Source organism: Talpa occidentalis, unplaced genomic scaffold (genome assembly GCF_014898055.3).
Source record: "Talpa occidentalis isolate TD23 unplaced genomic scaffold, MPIMG_talOcc4v2.1 talOcc4.2, whole genome shotgun sequence".
NCBI classification, from domain to species: Eukaryota; Metazoa; Chordata; class Mammalia; order Eulipotyphla; family Talpidae; genus Talpa; species Talpa occidentalis.
Genome location: NW_023602073.1, coordinates 57,035,335 through 57,047,787, shown reverse-complemented (window position 1 = coordinate 57,047,787; position 12,453 = coordinate 57,035,335). Strand labels below are relative to the sequence as shown.

Below are 12,453 nucleotides of genomic sequence, written 5' to 3'. Positions count from 1 at the left end.
TTTATTTATTTAAAAAAATTAGTGTTTACTTATATGAAAACACAGAAAATGGTCTGACTTCCCATAGATTCTTTATAATACTTTTAAATATAGAAAATCATTAGAGCCCTGTTGACATGTTTCAGATACTGTCTTGTTACAGAATAACCATTTTGTATTTTAGAAAGTGTCTTGATATATTCATTATATTCTATATATTCTATTATTTATAGAATGATTTATTCTATATTTTCATATAGAAAGTGATATATTCTATATATTCATATAGAAAGTGTCTTGATATATATATATATGTCTTGTCTATTCATTGGGTAGACAAGTTCTTGTGTTAATGGGGACATTTGAGATCCCCAAAAGACAGCTTGAGTTAGAGATAATCTGTATTGGTGAGCGTGGTTGCCTTCTCCTCCTTTTGCTTAGTAACTCCAGTTTAAAACAGCCTCTGGGCCGTCAGCCTTTCTTCCTGTACAAGGACATTCATATTCCTGAACACCTCTTAAACAGTTGGACAATAGTTGCTAGAGATTTTACCTTTCAAGGTACTTTGTACAGATTGGTTTTTTTGATTCGCGAAATTGTTCAACCATTTGTAGGATTTTTATCTATAAACTAAACGCTTTCCTTTTGAACAAGGAGAAACTGGCCTCATAACTAATAACAGGTATCTTATTAAAGAGGGAGGGAAAACATGCATATGCACTGGTTCTTTGGTATCATGCTAATCTGGCCTGAGTTATTTCTGGAAATAGAGGAGTAATTCACAAGTTGGCTTTTTCTCCTTTGGCGTTCTTACTTACTCTCATACATAATCTTCCCTAAGAGACAAGTCCTTGCTGAGTTTCATAATTATCTTTCATAAATTATCTTTCATAATTATCTTTCTTTGCTATCATGTTTTAGGCATGCTAGAAAATCACATACACGGTGGATAAGATAAGAACTGCATAATTTTCTCAACAGCTTCCCCAAAGAAGATAAGTTTCACATATTGTTTAAAATTCAACTAATACTGCCTTAATCCTTAGATTTGGACTATAAAATACAGAAACAATACAATTAATGACATAGATGCAGTATCCTAGAATTCAAACTTTTGCCACTAATTAAGTAGTAGGAACTTGAGTGGAAACCTTACAGTGGAGTTCAGAGTGAAAATTTGAAATTGTCCCTCAGAAGATAAGTAGACAGTTCTTTTTACCAGCATTTACAAGTTCTCAATTGCTACTGAGCATGTTCCTTCGTGTTGTCCAACTAGATAGTGAATCTATGACTGTGCATGTTAGAACTCTGGTGTTTCTCTACTTTGATAAAGTTGTTGTAATTGGTGCCATATGAGTGATTTCAGAGTCATCTTTATTTTTTGAACTACATACAGTGAGTATAAAACAAGAGCTGGGCAAAGAACTTGAGAAAGAAGTACTATTTCCCCCATTTTTCATTTGGCTTCTTAAAATAGTTAATTCTACCTTTCATTCAGTATGACTGTAGAGAAGATAATTCTGCTTCATTCATTTGACAAATTATGTTATCTTTCAGGCACTTTAACAGGTACAGGGGAAAATGGTATCAAGATTAGTGAAGGTGTCTGTTTTTAGGTAACTTAACTTGAGATGCATTCTCCAAATTCATAGGAATTAAAAAGATAGGTGATCATCTTCAGTGAGATTTGTCTTCTGCATTGCTTTTTGGATGTTCCTTATATTCCGTCTCCAAACTTTCTGTAATCACGTAACACCTAGTGAGCTTCAGACTTTCTAGAACAGATTGGCTAGTCTTTCGTTCTTGCAATGCTCTTTATCTCAAAATTGTCATGTGACAGTGTTTGTTTTGTTTTTACTTTTAATTTTTTTTAAATTTAAATGAAGATACATTCTTTTTTTTAAAAAAAAGATTTATTTATTTTTATACAAGAGCTGGGGTACAGGCCAGAGGTGCGGGAGGGTGAGAGGATTCACCAGAGACAGAGCGGGGAGCAGAACAGGCAGACGACCGAAATACACTGCTGAGGGGAGCAGCGGGCGCGACAGGAGAAGTCTGCCACACCATGTGGGATTGTCGCCAGCCGGCCAGGAATCGAATCCACGCTGCAGGGGCTGCGGACAGCTTCACGAGCTGCGCTCAACCTGCTGCGCCACCGGGGAGGCCCTAAGATACATTCTTAATTTAAAATAGTTATATTCCATGATGACTGGAGAATCACAACCTTTAATCATATGTGTGCTTGTGAGATTTAACATGGAAAGTCATTAAACAGATTAGTTTTTATTTTCTTCTAGCTATATGTATCCACCATTAAGCTAGTTTGTAACTAAGACCTATTTTGACGCTCTGTTGTGTTACGCTTCCAAATGTAGATTTCAGGTATACTTGTCAAACTGCGCACCAGTTCAAATATCATGCCAGTATTTCCCTTCCTTCAACATAAAGAATTATCTTTGACCTTTTCAGAGTTAACTGACCTAAAAGTTGTGGTTGTAACAACTCTGTGTCATAGTAAGCTATTGGTAACGCTCAGAAAACAAGTGATTAGTTCTTCACTTCATAGCAAATTAGTACCTTAGAGTTGGTGGTGGATGACTCTTCTAATTTTCCCTTCAAGATGGTCTACAAGTACCACATTAATAGAGTATCTAGAGGACCAAAAAGATCAGGACCATAGCCAGATAATTTAATGTTACTCATATAGCATTTCACTAGGTAACTCAGTCTCTCTGGTATATAATAGCATTCCCTCTTCTGCCCAGATCATACACCCAACCATCTTGGCTGCCTGTGGCTGGCTGTCTCCTTAGGAAAGCCAAGTATTTTGTATACCCACCCAGTCTTGGTTTTCCTTATTTTCTTAGAAGTTTAAAGACAGACATGTTCTTAGGTTTTCGTATAGATGGATATTGTCTATACAATGTGTGTGTGTATTAAAAAATAATTGTGAATTCAGCCTGATAATAGTTTAATTTTCCCTTTGGATCTTGGTCTTTAAAAAGACTAACATTTTCTAAGGTGTTTCACATCAGCTGCTACTGTTCTTGACCTGAGGAAAATGTTTTTGTCAGGCCAGAGGCCACAGAAAAACAGAATTTGCAAGTGTTGCTAGTATATCATCACAACCTTTCCACCAGCAGCTCTTGCCCTTTATGGTGTTAAGAGGTACATTGGTGGCAAATTGTTTTTAAAGAAGGTAAGACAAAAACATAGTGTCTGAAAAACAGACACCTTCACCCGCTAATCCTTAAGACCCAAGTGCTGCAGAGGGGTCTGTTCATAATGAGGCTAAGATCTCAGCAGTAGAATTCTGGTTGCTTTTCCCTCTGGTTCCCTTTTCAGTAGTAAACTATCAGGTATATCAAAACCTGCCTGGCACCAAGGTATCCTAGAGTACTATTGGGAGCTAAATTTCAAGCTTGCTGTATCTTGAGAATTCTGCCGTGTCCAGCTTTCATAGTGATTTATTTTCGTAATGAATGCCTCCCCCCAAAAGATAAATACATAGAGGTTCCTGTCTACAGTAAAAAGGAATATATTGGATAGACTTTGCAGGAAAGATGACATCTAGTCACTGTATCTATTTTGAATTAGTTTACGTGAAAATAGATACACAGAAATAGTAGTTGCCAAACAAGATCTTTGCCACTTCTAGCTGAGGACTTTTCCTGCCAAAGCCATTTCTCCATTGCCATGCCTGTCCTTTCTACAAGCATATCTGACTGAGACCACAGTGCGTTGATATCATCCGTGGAGGTGACCCCATATTCTCCATATTTTCCCACGCTGTTTGAACCTGAAAACAAAAAATTTTGCTTGTATGTCTGATTTTGCTGAGTCTTTTGAGCCTCAGAGGTCCTCAAGATTCCTTAAAGACTCTAGAAGAAAAGTCATGCATCAGGGAAAAGACAGGGTTTTTTTTTTTTTGTTTTTTAAAAAGCAGCTTTTAAATGAAAATAATGAAAAAATTGCTTCTCATGTGTTTCATCCTCTTGCCTCAATGGGAAAACTGGGGACAATTAAATATATTTTTACTTTGGATGTCAGTTTTAAAAGTTCGAGTGAAAATGGGCATGTGTTGCCCTTAGTAGAGAACACAGCCCTCCAGAGAAGTAGGCCTGTTCTTCATTTCCATGACTCTTTTTTTTTTTTAAAGATTTATTTATTTATGCATACAAGAACTGGCGTACAGGCCAGAGGTGCGAGGGGTGAGAGGATTCACCAGAGACAGAGGGGACCAGACAGGCAGGCTGACTGAAATACACTGCTGAGGGGAGCAGCGGGCAAGTCAGGAGAGGTCTGCTGTGCCATGTGGGTAGCTCCCTGGCCGGCTGAGGATCGAACTTGTGCTGCAGTGTCTGCGAATAGCTTCATAGGTTACATCCTAACCCCTTGTGCCACCACGGAGGCCCCATCTCCATGATTCTTTGCACACATCATTCTTAGGTTCTGTAGGTCCCTGTGATGCGCGGCTTTCTCTGGGGTCATCTGGAACACAGCTTCTTGAGGAACTGCTTTGCCTTTGCTTGTATTGCCTTCTCTTAGGAATAGACTATTGATATAAGTTGTTTCTTATAATTCTTTGCAATCAGGTATGTGAGATTGTTAGGTAGTTCAAGGATATGTGAGTAGGTTTACATATGTATGAGAGACAGAGATACCTCTTCTGCAGTTTTGTAATGACCTACACCCAGCATAGGACCACAAATTGCCTAACATTTTTTTCTTTTGCTTGAACTCAGGGGCAGAGGCCTGGCCTCCAGGGGTTTGTCTTAAATATGTCGGGGGAGACCAATTTGGACATGTGAACATGGTGATGGTGAGATCGCTAGAACCCCAAGAGATTGCAGATGTCAGCGTCCAGATGTGCAGCCCCAGCAGAGCAGGAATGTATCAGGGACAGTGGCGGATGTGCACTGCTACAGGACTCTACTATGGAGGTGAGTATGTCCTTGTGCAGCCCAGGGCGAAGGAATTAAAAGTAACATCATAGAGCAAAATTGCTCACAGAGCCTGTCAAATGACACAGGAGGGTGTGACTTCTTTTAAATAGTCACGCCATGGGAGTAATGACTTGAATTTAATGACTGCCTAATTGGTTCAGTCTAGTACACTCCCTTTTACACTACAAATTTAGTTAAAATTTAGTGAAGTGTATGAGTTATGTTTTACATTCTAACAATGATTTTGTAGTGCTGCTGCTTTTAATATCCAGTAGGTGCTGTAAGAATACTGGAGACAGTCCTTGTTCTCATAGTCTTTAGACACAAATCAGAAAACAGGTTAATGCCTAAAATGTGCATACTTTCCCAACTTGTCAAACTGCTGATTGTCATTCTCTCTCTTGCCAGGTTTTTTGAGCAGAGTGATCTATACTCGTTGTCTTCTCTCATTTTCCATTTATTCTTCAACCTAATCTATCCTTTACCCAACCCAGTGAAAGTTTATTAGTGACTACTCAGTTTCCAAACCCAGTGGCCACTTTACAATCTTCTTACTGCCTGGCCCTCTGTCGTTTGGTACCCTATTACCAGTGTGTTTTGAAATGTCTGCTTTCCTAGATTCACATGACACTTCTCTTGTTTCTGCTCTTCCTCTCCTCCTCCTCTGGATGTTCTTTCTCTGTCTAGTCACATGTTTTCCCCAGGATTACTAGATTCCACTCTGGGTCCCATTCATGGTCAGTGACTTCATCCACCCACATGGCTTCAGTTGTCACCAGTGTCTCTCAAATTCATATCTGTGGCTCTTCTTTTGGGGACTTCTAAACCTGTGTTTTAACTTTTTATAGACAGAATGCATGGCTATTCAGTAGATTTTTGAATTTTGACATCTCCCAGACAAAGCTTCCATTTTTCTTATCAGTATTCCATGGCTCCACTGAGATGATTAGGCCAAAAACCTTGTTGTCATCTTTTGTTCTTTTTTATCATTCTTAATCAGAAATAAATTCTTACTCTACTATATCCCATCTCTGAGAGATTTAAAAATAAATAGTTCTGCTCTCTGAGCACTCTTAACTGGACTCCTAGCCAGTAGGACCTTTGGAGTTACTTCAAGGGGTCTTGGAATTAACATCTGTAGCCAGTGGAAACTTACAACATTTTTACAGCCTCAAAATTTTTAATACTACAAAGGATATCTTAACAGTGCTTATGTGACATTATTTTTTGCCTAAAATTGTTACACCTACTGTCATGAAGCCAAACTCCTTGGCACCAGCTTAATGCTCCTCATGATCTGACCTGTCCTCCTTTTCAGTTTTATATTCTCTCACCTCCTGTTGCCCCACACCTGGTCCCCAAAGACACCACATGCTTTCACTTCTTTCATGTCCTTGCTCATGTTTCCATTGCCTGAAATATCTCTTTCTTTCTAGCTGGCTCCTGTTTATTCTCAGAGCCCTAATGAAGCCACTTGTCCTTTCCTTCCCCCTTTGCTTTTTCTCCTCAGTGCCCCAAGGAAATTCGTCTCTCCCTTTTTCATTAATATTATGCACATGCTTGTTATTATACTTGCTTATTTGTTTGTTTATCCTTTTCTCTTACTAGACCACAAACTGTTTGTTGAATAACAAATGAATGTGTACTCTTATATCAGAATGAAGAGATTCTAGAGTATATTTTCAGATCACCCCTCCTAAGAATCTTCTTTCCTGAACATTTGGAAGTAATTTCTCCCATTGGGTTCTCTCTTCTCACTTCTTTGCCTCTCTTTAGCACTTCTTTTACCCAGTTTATTTGATTTTATCTCATACTGTCTTTAAAACTAAAGATGGTACAGAAATCATTTATCTTTGTAACTCTTCAAAAAGTTGAGTCCAATGCGGATTGGAGTAACTGCTCAGTAGGTTTTTTTTAATGAATGTCAGCATTTTTATGGGAGGAGGGTAACAGCATAAATGACTTAAAAAAAAATCCCTTTGATGCAAAGATATTGCTTCATAACATTTTCCAGTGTTTGAGAGCTATAGTCATGTTTATAAAGACTTCATAATACAAAGTTTGTTTTCAGTGTTAAATTAAAAATATCATTATGTGCAACACTAAATTTGTTACTTGTAACATCCCTCTCTAATACTAGAGGTAGGTAGAGTAAATGTACTAGCTTTGGAGGCATTAAAGAGTTTAAAGTCTTTTTGATCTTATACTCTGTAAGTTGTTTCTTAGGACTTTGAAATCTAATCCTTCAAGGGATCTTAATAATTCATCTGATTCTATGGTTTCTAAGCGTTTTTCTTAATAAGTAGAATGCTTTCCTTGAAAAAGCATATTGAATGACCCTTCCAAGAAAGGGAAGAGATAAAAATGAAACTGGTTTTGTTGCATCTGGAGCCTCCTTCACCTGTGCTGGCCTGCTCTCTGAGAGGACCTCCAGGGCTCTCTGAACTGTATTTGCAAATCCTTCATTTGCTCTAGCAAAGAATGTAGTTCTGTTTTACAAACTGCTGTATTTCATTGAATCCACATTTCTGTTGATTATAAAACATATTCTAACAGATTAATCAATAAAACAGTTTAGTATATATAGCTATATAGTATGCACACACACGTGTGTGCATACACATACAATAGAATATTTAAACCCAAAACAAGGGAAACCTGCCATTTGTGACATCTTGGTTGGACCTTGAGGGCTTTATGCTAAGTGAGATGAGTTACAGAAAGACACTCTATGATATCACTTACCTGTGGATTCTTAAAAAAAAGAAAAGGAAAAAAAACTTGGAAAAAGATCAGATTTTGCTGAGGTGGGTGGCGGGGAGGGTAATTTGGACAACGTTGCTTAAACGGTACAAACTTGCAATTACAGGATAAGTCAGCACTAGGGAGCTATGTTGACTATAGCTGACACTGCTGTGTGATATATAGCCAAGTTGTTACGAGGGTAAATCCTAAGATTTCTCATCACTAGGGAAATTTTTTTCTTCTGTGTTTTGCTTTCTCTTTTGACTATATCTATATGAGATGATGGATCCTAACTAAATTTATTGTAATCATTGCACACTATGTGTTATGTCAAAACATTATGCTGTATAGTGATATATGTCAATTATATCTCAATACTAGAGATAAAACACATCTTGGTAGCAGAAATGTTAACTAAACGTCATGAAGTGAATATAATACACATGAAACCACACTGTGAACATGTGGGGAAAAAATAAACTGCCACATTGATCATGCTTATTCTTTGCACTTTTTCTGCTCATTTTTAGCTTGATAGCTCTTGGAGTGTAGTAGGGCGGTGTTAGCAATGTAGGACTTGGATACCTGGGCCCAAATTTAGAAAAATTAGCTACTTCTCTGTGCCTCATCTTTCTGTTTTAACAAAGCTTGTGTTTTGTTTTTGGTGGGATGGTCTCTTCTATAGTCTTTATTAGATGGTCTTCTCTAGAGAAAATCAGTCCTTTCTTTTAATAACGCTTTTGTTGTTTTAACTTATTTCTCTTTCCCAGAAGAATTTTTGCTATAGAATTGACCCTTGAACCAACTCATAGGTTTGGGGTTCCAACAGGTCCTGCCACTATCAGAAATCCACATGTAATTCTACCCCTGTCACATTACTGATTGAGATGCATCTGCAAATTCAGTGAATCAGCATTGGTTCATCGACTTGATTGAGTTCTATTATTGGCAGATTTACTTTCAAACCCTAATTTTTTATTTTATCCTCTTTTTTCTGACTTAGGCTTCTTAGACCTTAAACCGACTTGTTACCTAATATATACAGTATGTCAGACATTGTATTGGACTTTTTGCATTATAAATTACTTTATTAAGGAATGTTAACTACATATTATGCATGAGGAACCTGTCAGAGAGAATTTGTGTTTGTCTAAGGTTTAGTAAAGGTTATTATCCATAAGTTATAGTAGTTGTTAACAAAAGTGGTTTTATAATCTTTGTCATTAATTTATAATCTTTGTCATTAATTTGACACTTCACTACTGCATGGAGTTCACAAGGAAACTTTTGTTTCCAGGTTATTGATACTTGTTAGGGTCTGGTGAGGGTTAGGGTTTGGTGGTCCCCAAATCCTCTCCATTTTCAGAGTATGAGAATGAGGATGGGGTTCGACATTGTTGGGGGTGACAGGTAGTTGGGTAAAGATCACTGTTTTCTAAGGAGCTCTTGTCTACTACTAGAGACAAGTTTCCTGAAGGACAATGGATTCTTAAGATGGGGTACACTGCATGAGTGTGGTCCGTGTTGGCCTTGATTACAACAGTACATGCATTCTCTTCCCCTGGTAGAGCTCACTCTTAACAGAATTCCACAGGAGAGATTTACCCTGCACTGGGATGGCTCCTTCTAAATCGAGGAGTCCTTATTACGCAGTAAAGTAAGATCAGGTGATATTCTGGTTATCACATGGTGCTGAGGGTTTTTTCCACTTAAAATAGCTCTTCTTGTTAAATACTTTGTATGAGTCCCTAAGGACATTCACATAGGGTAGATTAAATACATATGCATTATTCATTTAGTTTCTCAGAGGTTAGAAATGGAACTTTCCTTATTAAATTCCCAAACCCCTGTTTGTCCCACAGTTAAGCTAGGAAGCATATTGGGTGCTTATAAATCACATTATTTCCTAAAGCCTTTCTTAGTTTTTCAGCTGCTCTGTTTTCCTGAATGTTCTCCCTAGGATGGTGGTGTGGGATTGTCCCTCCTCATTCTATGTTCTAACAGAAACTCTGGATTTATTTATCTATTTATTTATTTATTTGTGGGACCCTCACCGGTGGCCGGGGAACGAACCTGCGCTGCAGAGGCTGCAGGCAGCCTTGCAGCCCAGCGCTCAGCCCCTGCGCCACCAGGGGAGACCCCAGAAATTCTGGTTTTAAACGGACTTCCTGTAGCATCTACACAGGTGTCTTTTATTTGGATGCTGTGATACTTGGCATTTCGTCAGGTTTTTTGCCCTTTTGCCTATTAACCCTACCTTTTGAACTTCCCTCTTTTATGTTTGTCTAAAAGATTACTTCATTTGCATGTAGAAGGTCCTCAATTAGATACTCTCTGTTTCAATTCTGATCTCTAGAATTCCCCAATATCAGAAATATGAGTAATCCTTGAAACCAGCAGATAGCTTTTTTGAAAATAGAAATGCTAGCCTAAACTGATTGTGACTTGTATGGAAAATGTTTGTACAGTTGACATCTTAAAATGTAAACAAGATCTGAAATTCTTAAACAACTTCACATTAGAAGGTATACATTGAGTTTATAAGGAGATAGATTATTTTGACTTCAGAAAAGCTTGTCTTTTGTTGGTTGTGCTGCCATCAACTGGTGGTGATTGTCTGGTGGTCATGTCAAGGTAATTCCACGTGAGTCAGAGGCACTGTGAAATGGCTGTTCTGTTTAGATTGGCCTCTAAAACTCAAATTTGTAGGTCCCGGTTTTCCATAGAGTATGGAAAATCAAGAAATCAGATGAAAGTGATCCTTTATAAAGCATAGTAAATAAAATATTTGCCTGTCATTGTATGAAGTATCGCATGTTTTAACTACTTTGCAATTCAGCTGTGAGTAGTGTTTATTTACTGTTAGGTTGGTTCCATGACTGAGCAATGCAGCTATCAACATGGAGTGCGGAAGTCTATTCCTATCAGTGTGTTCATGTTCTTTGGGTAAATACCTAGAAAGCGGCATTGCTGGCACATGTGGTATTTCCATTTTTATTTTTTTAACATCTTTTTTCCTTATGGTAGCACGAGCCCTTCTGTTAACAGAAACTTCTTTGTTCTGGAATATTAGGTTCTAAGGATTCTCAATTTGGCGGTTAACAGTTCCTTAAATATATCTTTTATTCAAATATAATTCCATTAAAATATTCTTACACTTAATATTAAAAAATAGTTGTAAAGCCACTGACCATTCACAGATTAACACAGATTTGACACAATTTGCTTTTAAGTACATATAATTACATGTTTATGTGTGTGTATGTATGTATATCCTCAACTTTTTTGTGTGTATACTGAGGGCAATAACTGAGGCTGAATGTACTTAAAAAGTATTTAGTTACTTAGAAAATATAATATAGCCTATCACAGTAAAACATTTACATATAAAGTTTACTGCACTTCTTTGATTCTTATGTGACAGTAATTTTCATATGCATCACTGGAGTAATGGTTACTTTTCTGAGGGAAAGAAGTTACCATATTAAATGAACATATTTAAATTTTTATTTCAGAAATGCTAAAGTCAGGGTGAGGGGGAGGGGAGTTAAGTTTTACAATGGCCAAGATGCATACATTTCCCCATCACAAAAGAAATGTTTGCAAATATGCTGAAATTGTTTCAGATGAGAAATTCTGAAGGTTTTTCTGAATTGTTTTGTGGTGAGAATTTTTAGTAGGCACCATTGTGGTCTGAATCAGACCAGAGTGTCACTTACAAATTAGGAAGCAAGCATAATTGATTTCCTTTCAAATCTCGGTGACTACCTAACTTAACGGTTTGTGGCATGAAGCTACTGAAAAATGTGTGATTAATTTTTAACAGAATGATTATTGGTATTTAAAGTACAGGGTTTTTTAAGCATTACCTTTTATCTTAGGTTTTCTGATGCAGTTTATATTCTTTAATTACTGCTGAGAATGTAGACTGCTACTTTAGTTTTAGCAATCTCCCATTAATCCTGTATTTGAAGGTGGGAATCTTCTCATTTAAAAGCAAATTGTGTTGGGGCCTCCCCTGTGGCGCAGCCGTTGAGCGCTGGGTTGCGAAGCTGCCCGCAGCCTCTGCAGCACCGGTTTGATCCCCGGCTGCCGGCTGCTCCTCCACCACCGGAGGAGGGTCCCACATGGCGCGCAGACCTCTCCTGCTGCTCCCCTCAGCAGTGTACTTAGGTCCTTCTGCCTGCTCTGCGCGCCCGCCCCCCCCCCCCCCCCCCCCCCCCCCCGCTCTGGCTCTGGTGAATTCTCTCACCCTCCCTTGTTTCTGACTCTACCCAGTGCTTGTATAAATAAATAAATAAATCTTAAAAAAAATAAATAAAAGCAAGTTGTGTTCTATTTCTGTAATGATGCTTTTACACCAGCCACATAGTGTTCTAATGGATTTTTCCTTAGAATAGAAAAGATACCACTTAGAAGCAACTTTATTTTATAATCTTTATCTTGGAAAAATACTTATAAAAAGCTCTCTTTTGTCCTTTTGTCTTTAAAGTGTTTATACTTTCCTTTATTTACAAAGAGAATGTCAATATTGGACATACAGCTCAGGGAAGGAATGCACAGTGAGCCTGTTAACCTCTGCATTTTGCTTTGTAGTAATTATTATCCTTCTAGTTTCTTCCTAAGGTTTTGAAGAGTTTCACTTGTACTTTGTTTTGAGATGTTCTTGAAAGCAATTGAATTCTAGAGTGGGTTAAGCTTTGCCTTAGTAGGTAATTTAAAGTAACTTTTCCTTTTTAGTTTTATCATTTCTCTTTTATATTTGGAAATCAGAGTGTTTTAT

The 12,453-nt window shown here is 37.7% G+C and overlaps 1 protein-coding gene across 5 annotated transcripts in view; it reads left to right on the top strand.

Annotated features, from left to right (window-relative positions):
* ILRUN (inflammation and lipid regulator with UBA-like and NBR1-like domains) overlaps nucleotides 1–12,453 on the top strand; it is a 93,402-nt gene that overhangs the window by 42,164 nt on the left and 38,785 nt on the right. For 3 of the 5 annotated variants that reach the window (XM_037519549.1, XM_037519548.2, XM_054698733.1), the window contains exon 3: nucleotides 4,725–4,922. The exons of the other annotated variants lie outside the window; for them this stretch is intronic. In XM_037519549.1, coding sequence (XP_037375446.1) covers nucleotides 4,725–4,922 — 198 coding nt within the window. The remainder of the gene's footprint in view (nucleotides 1–4,724; nucleotides 4,923–12,453) is intronic. 5 annotated transcript variants of the gene reach the window in all.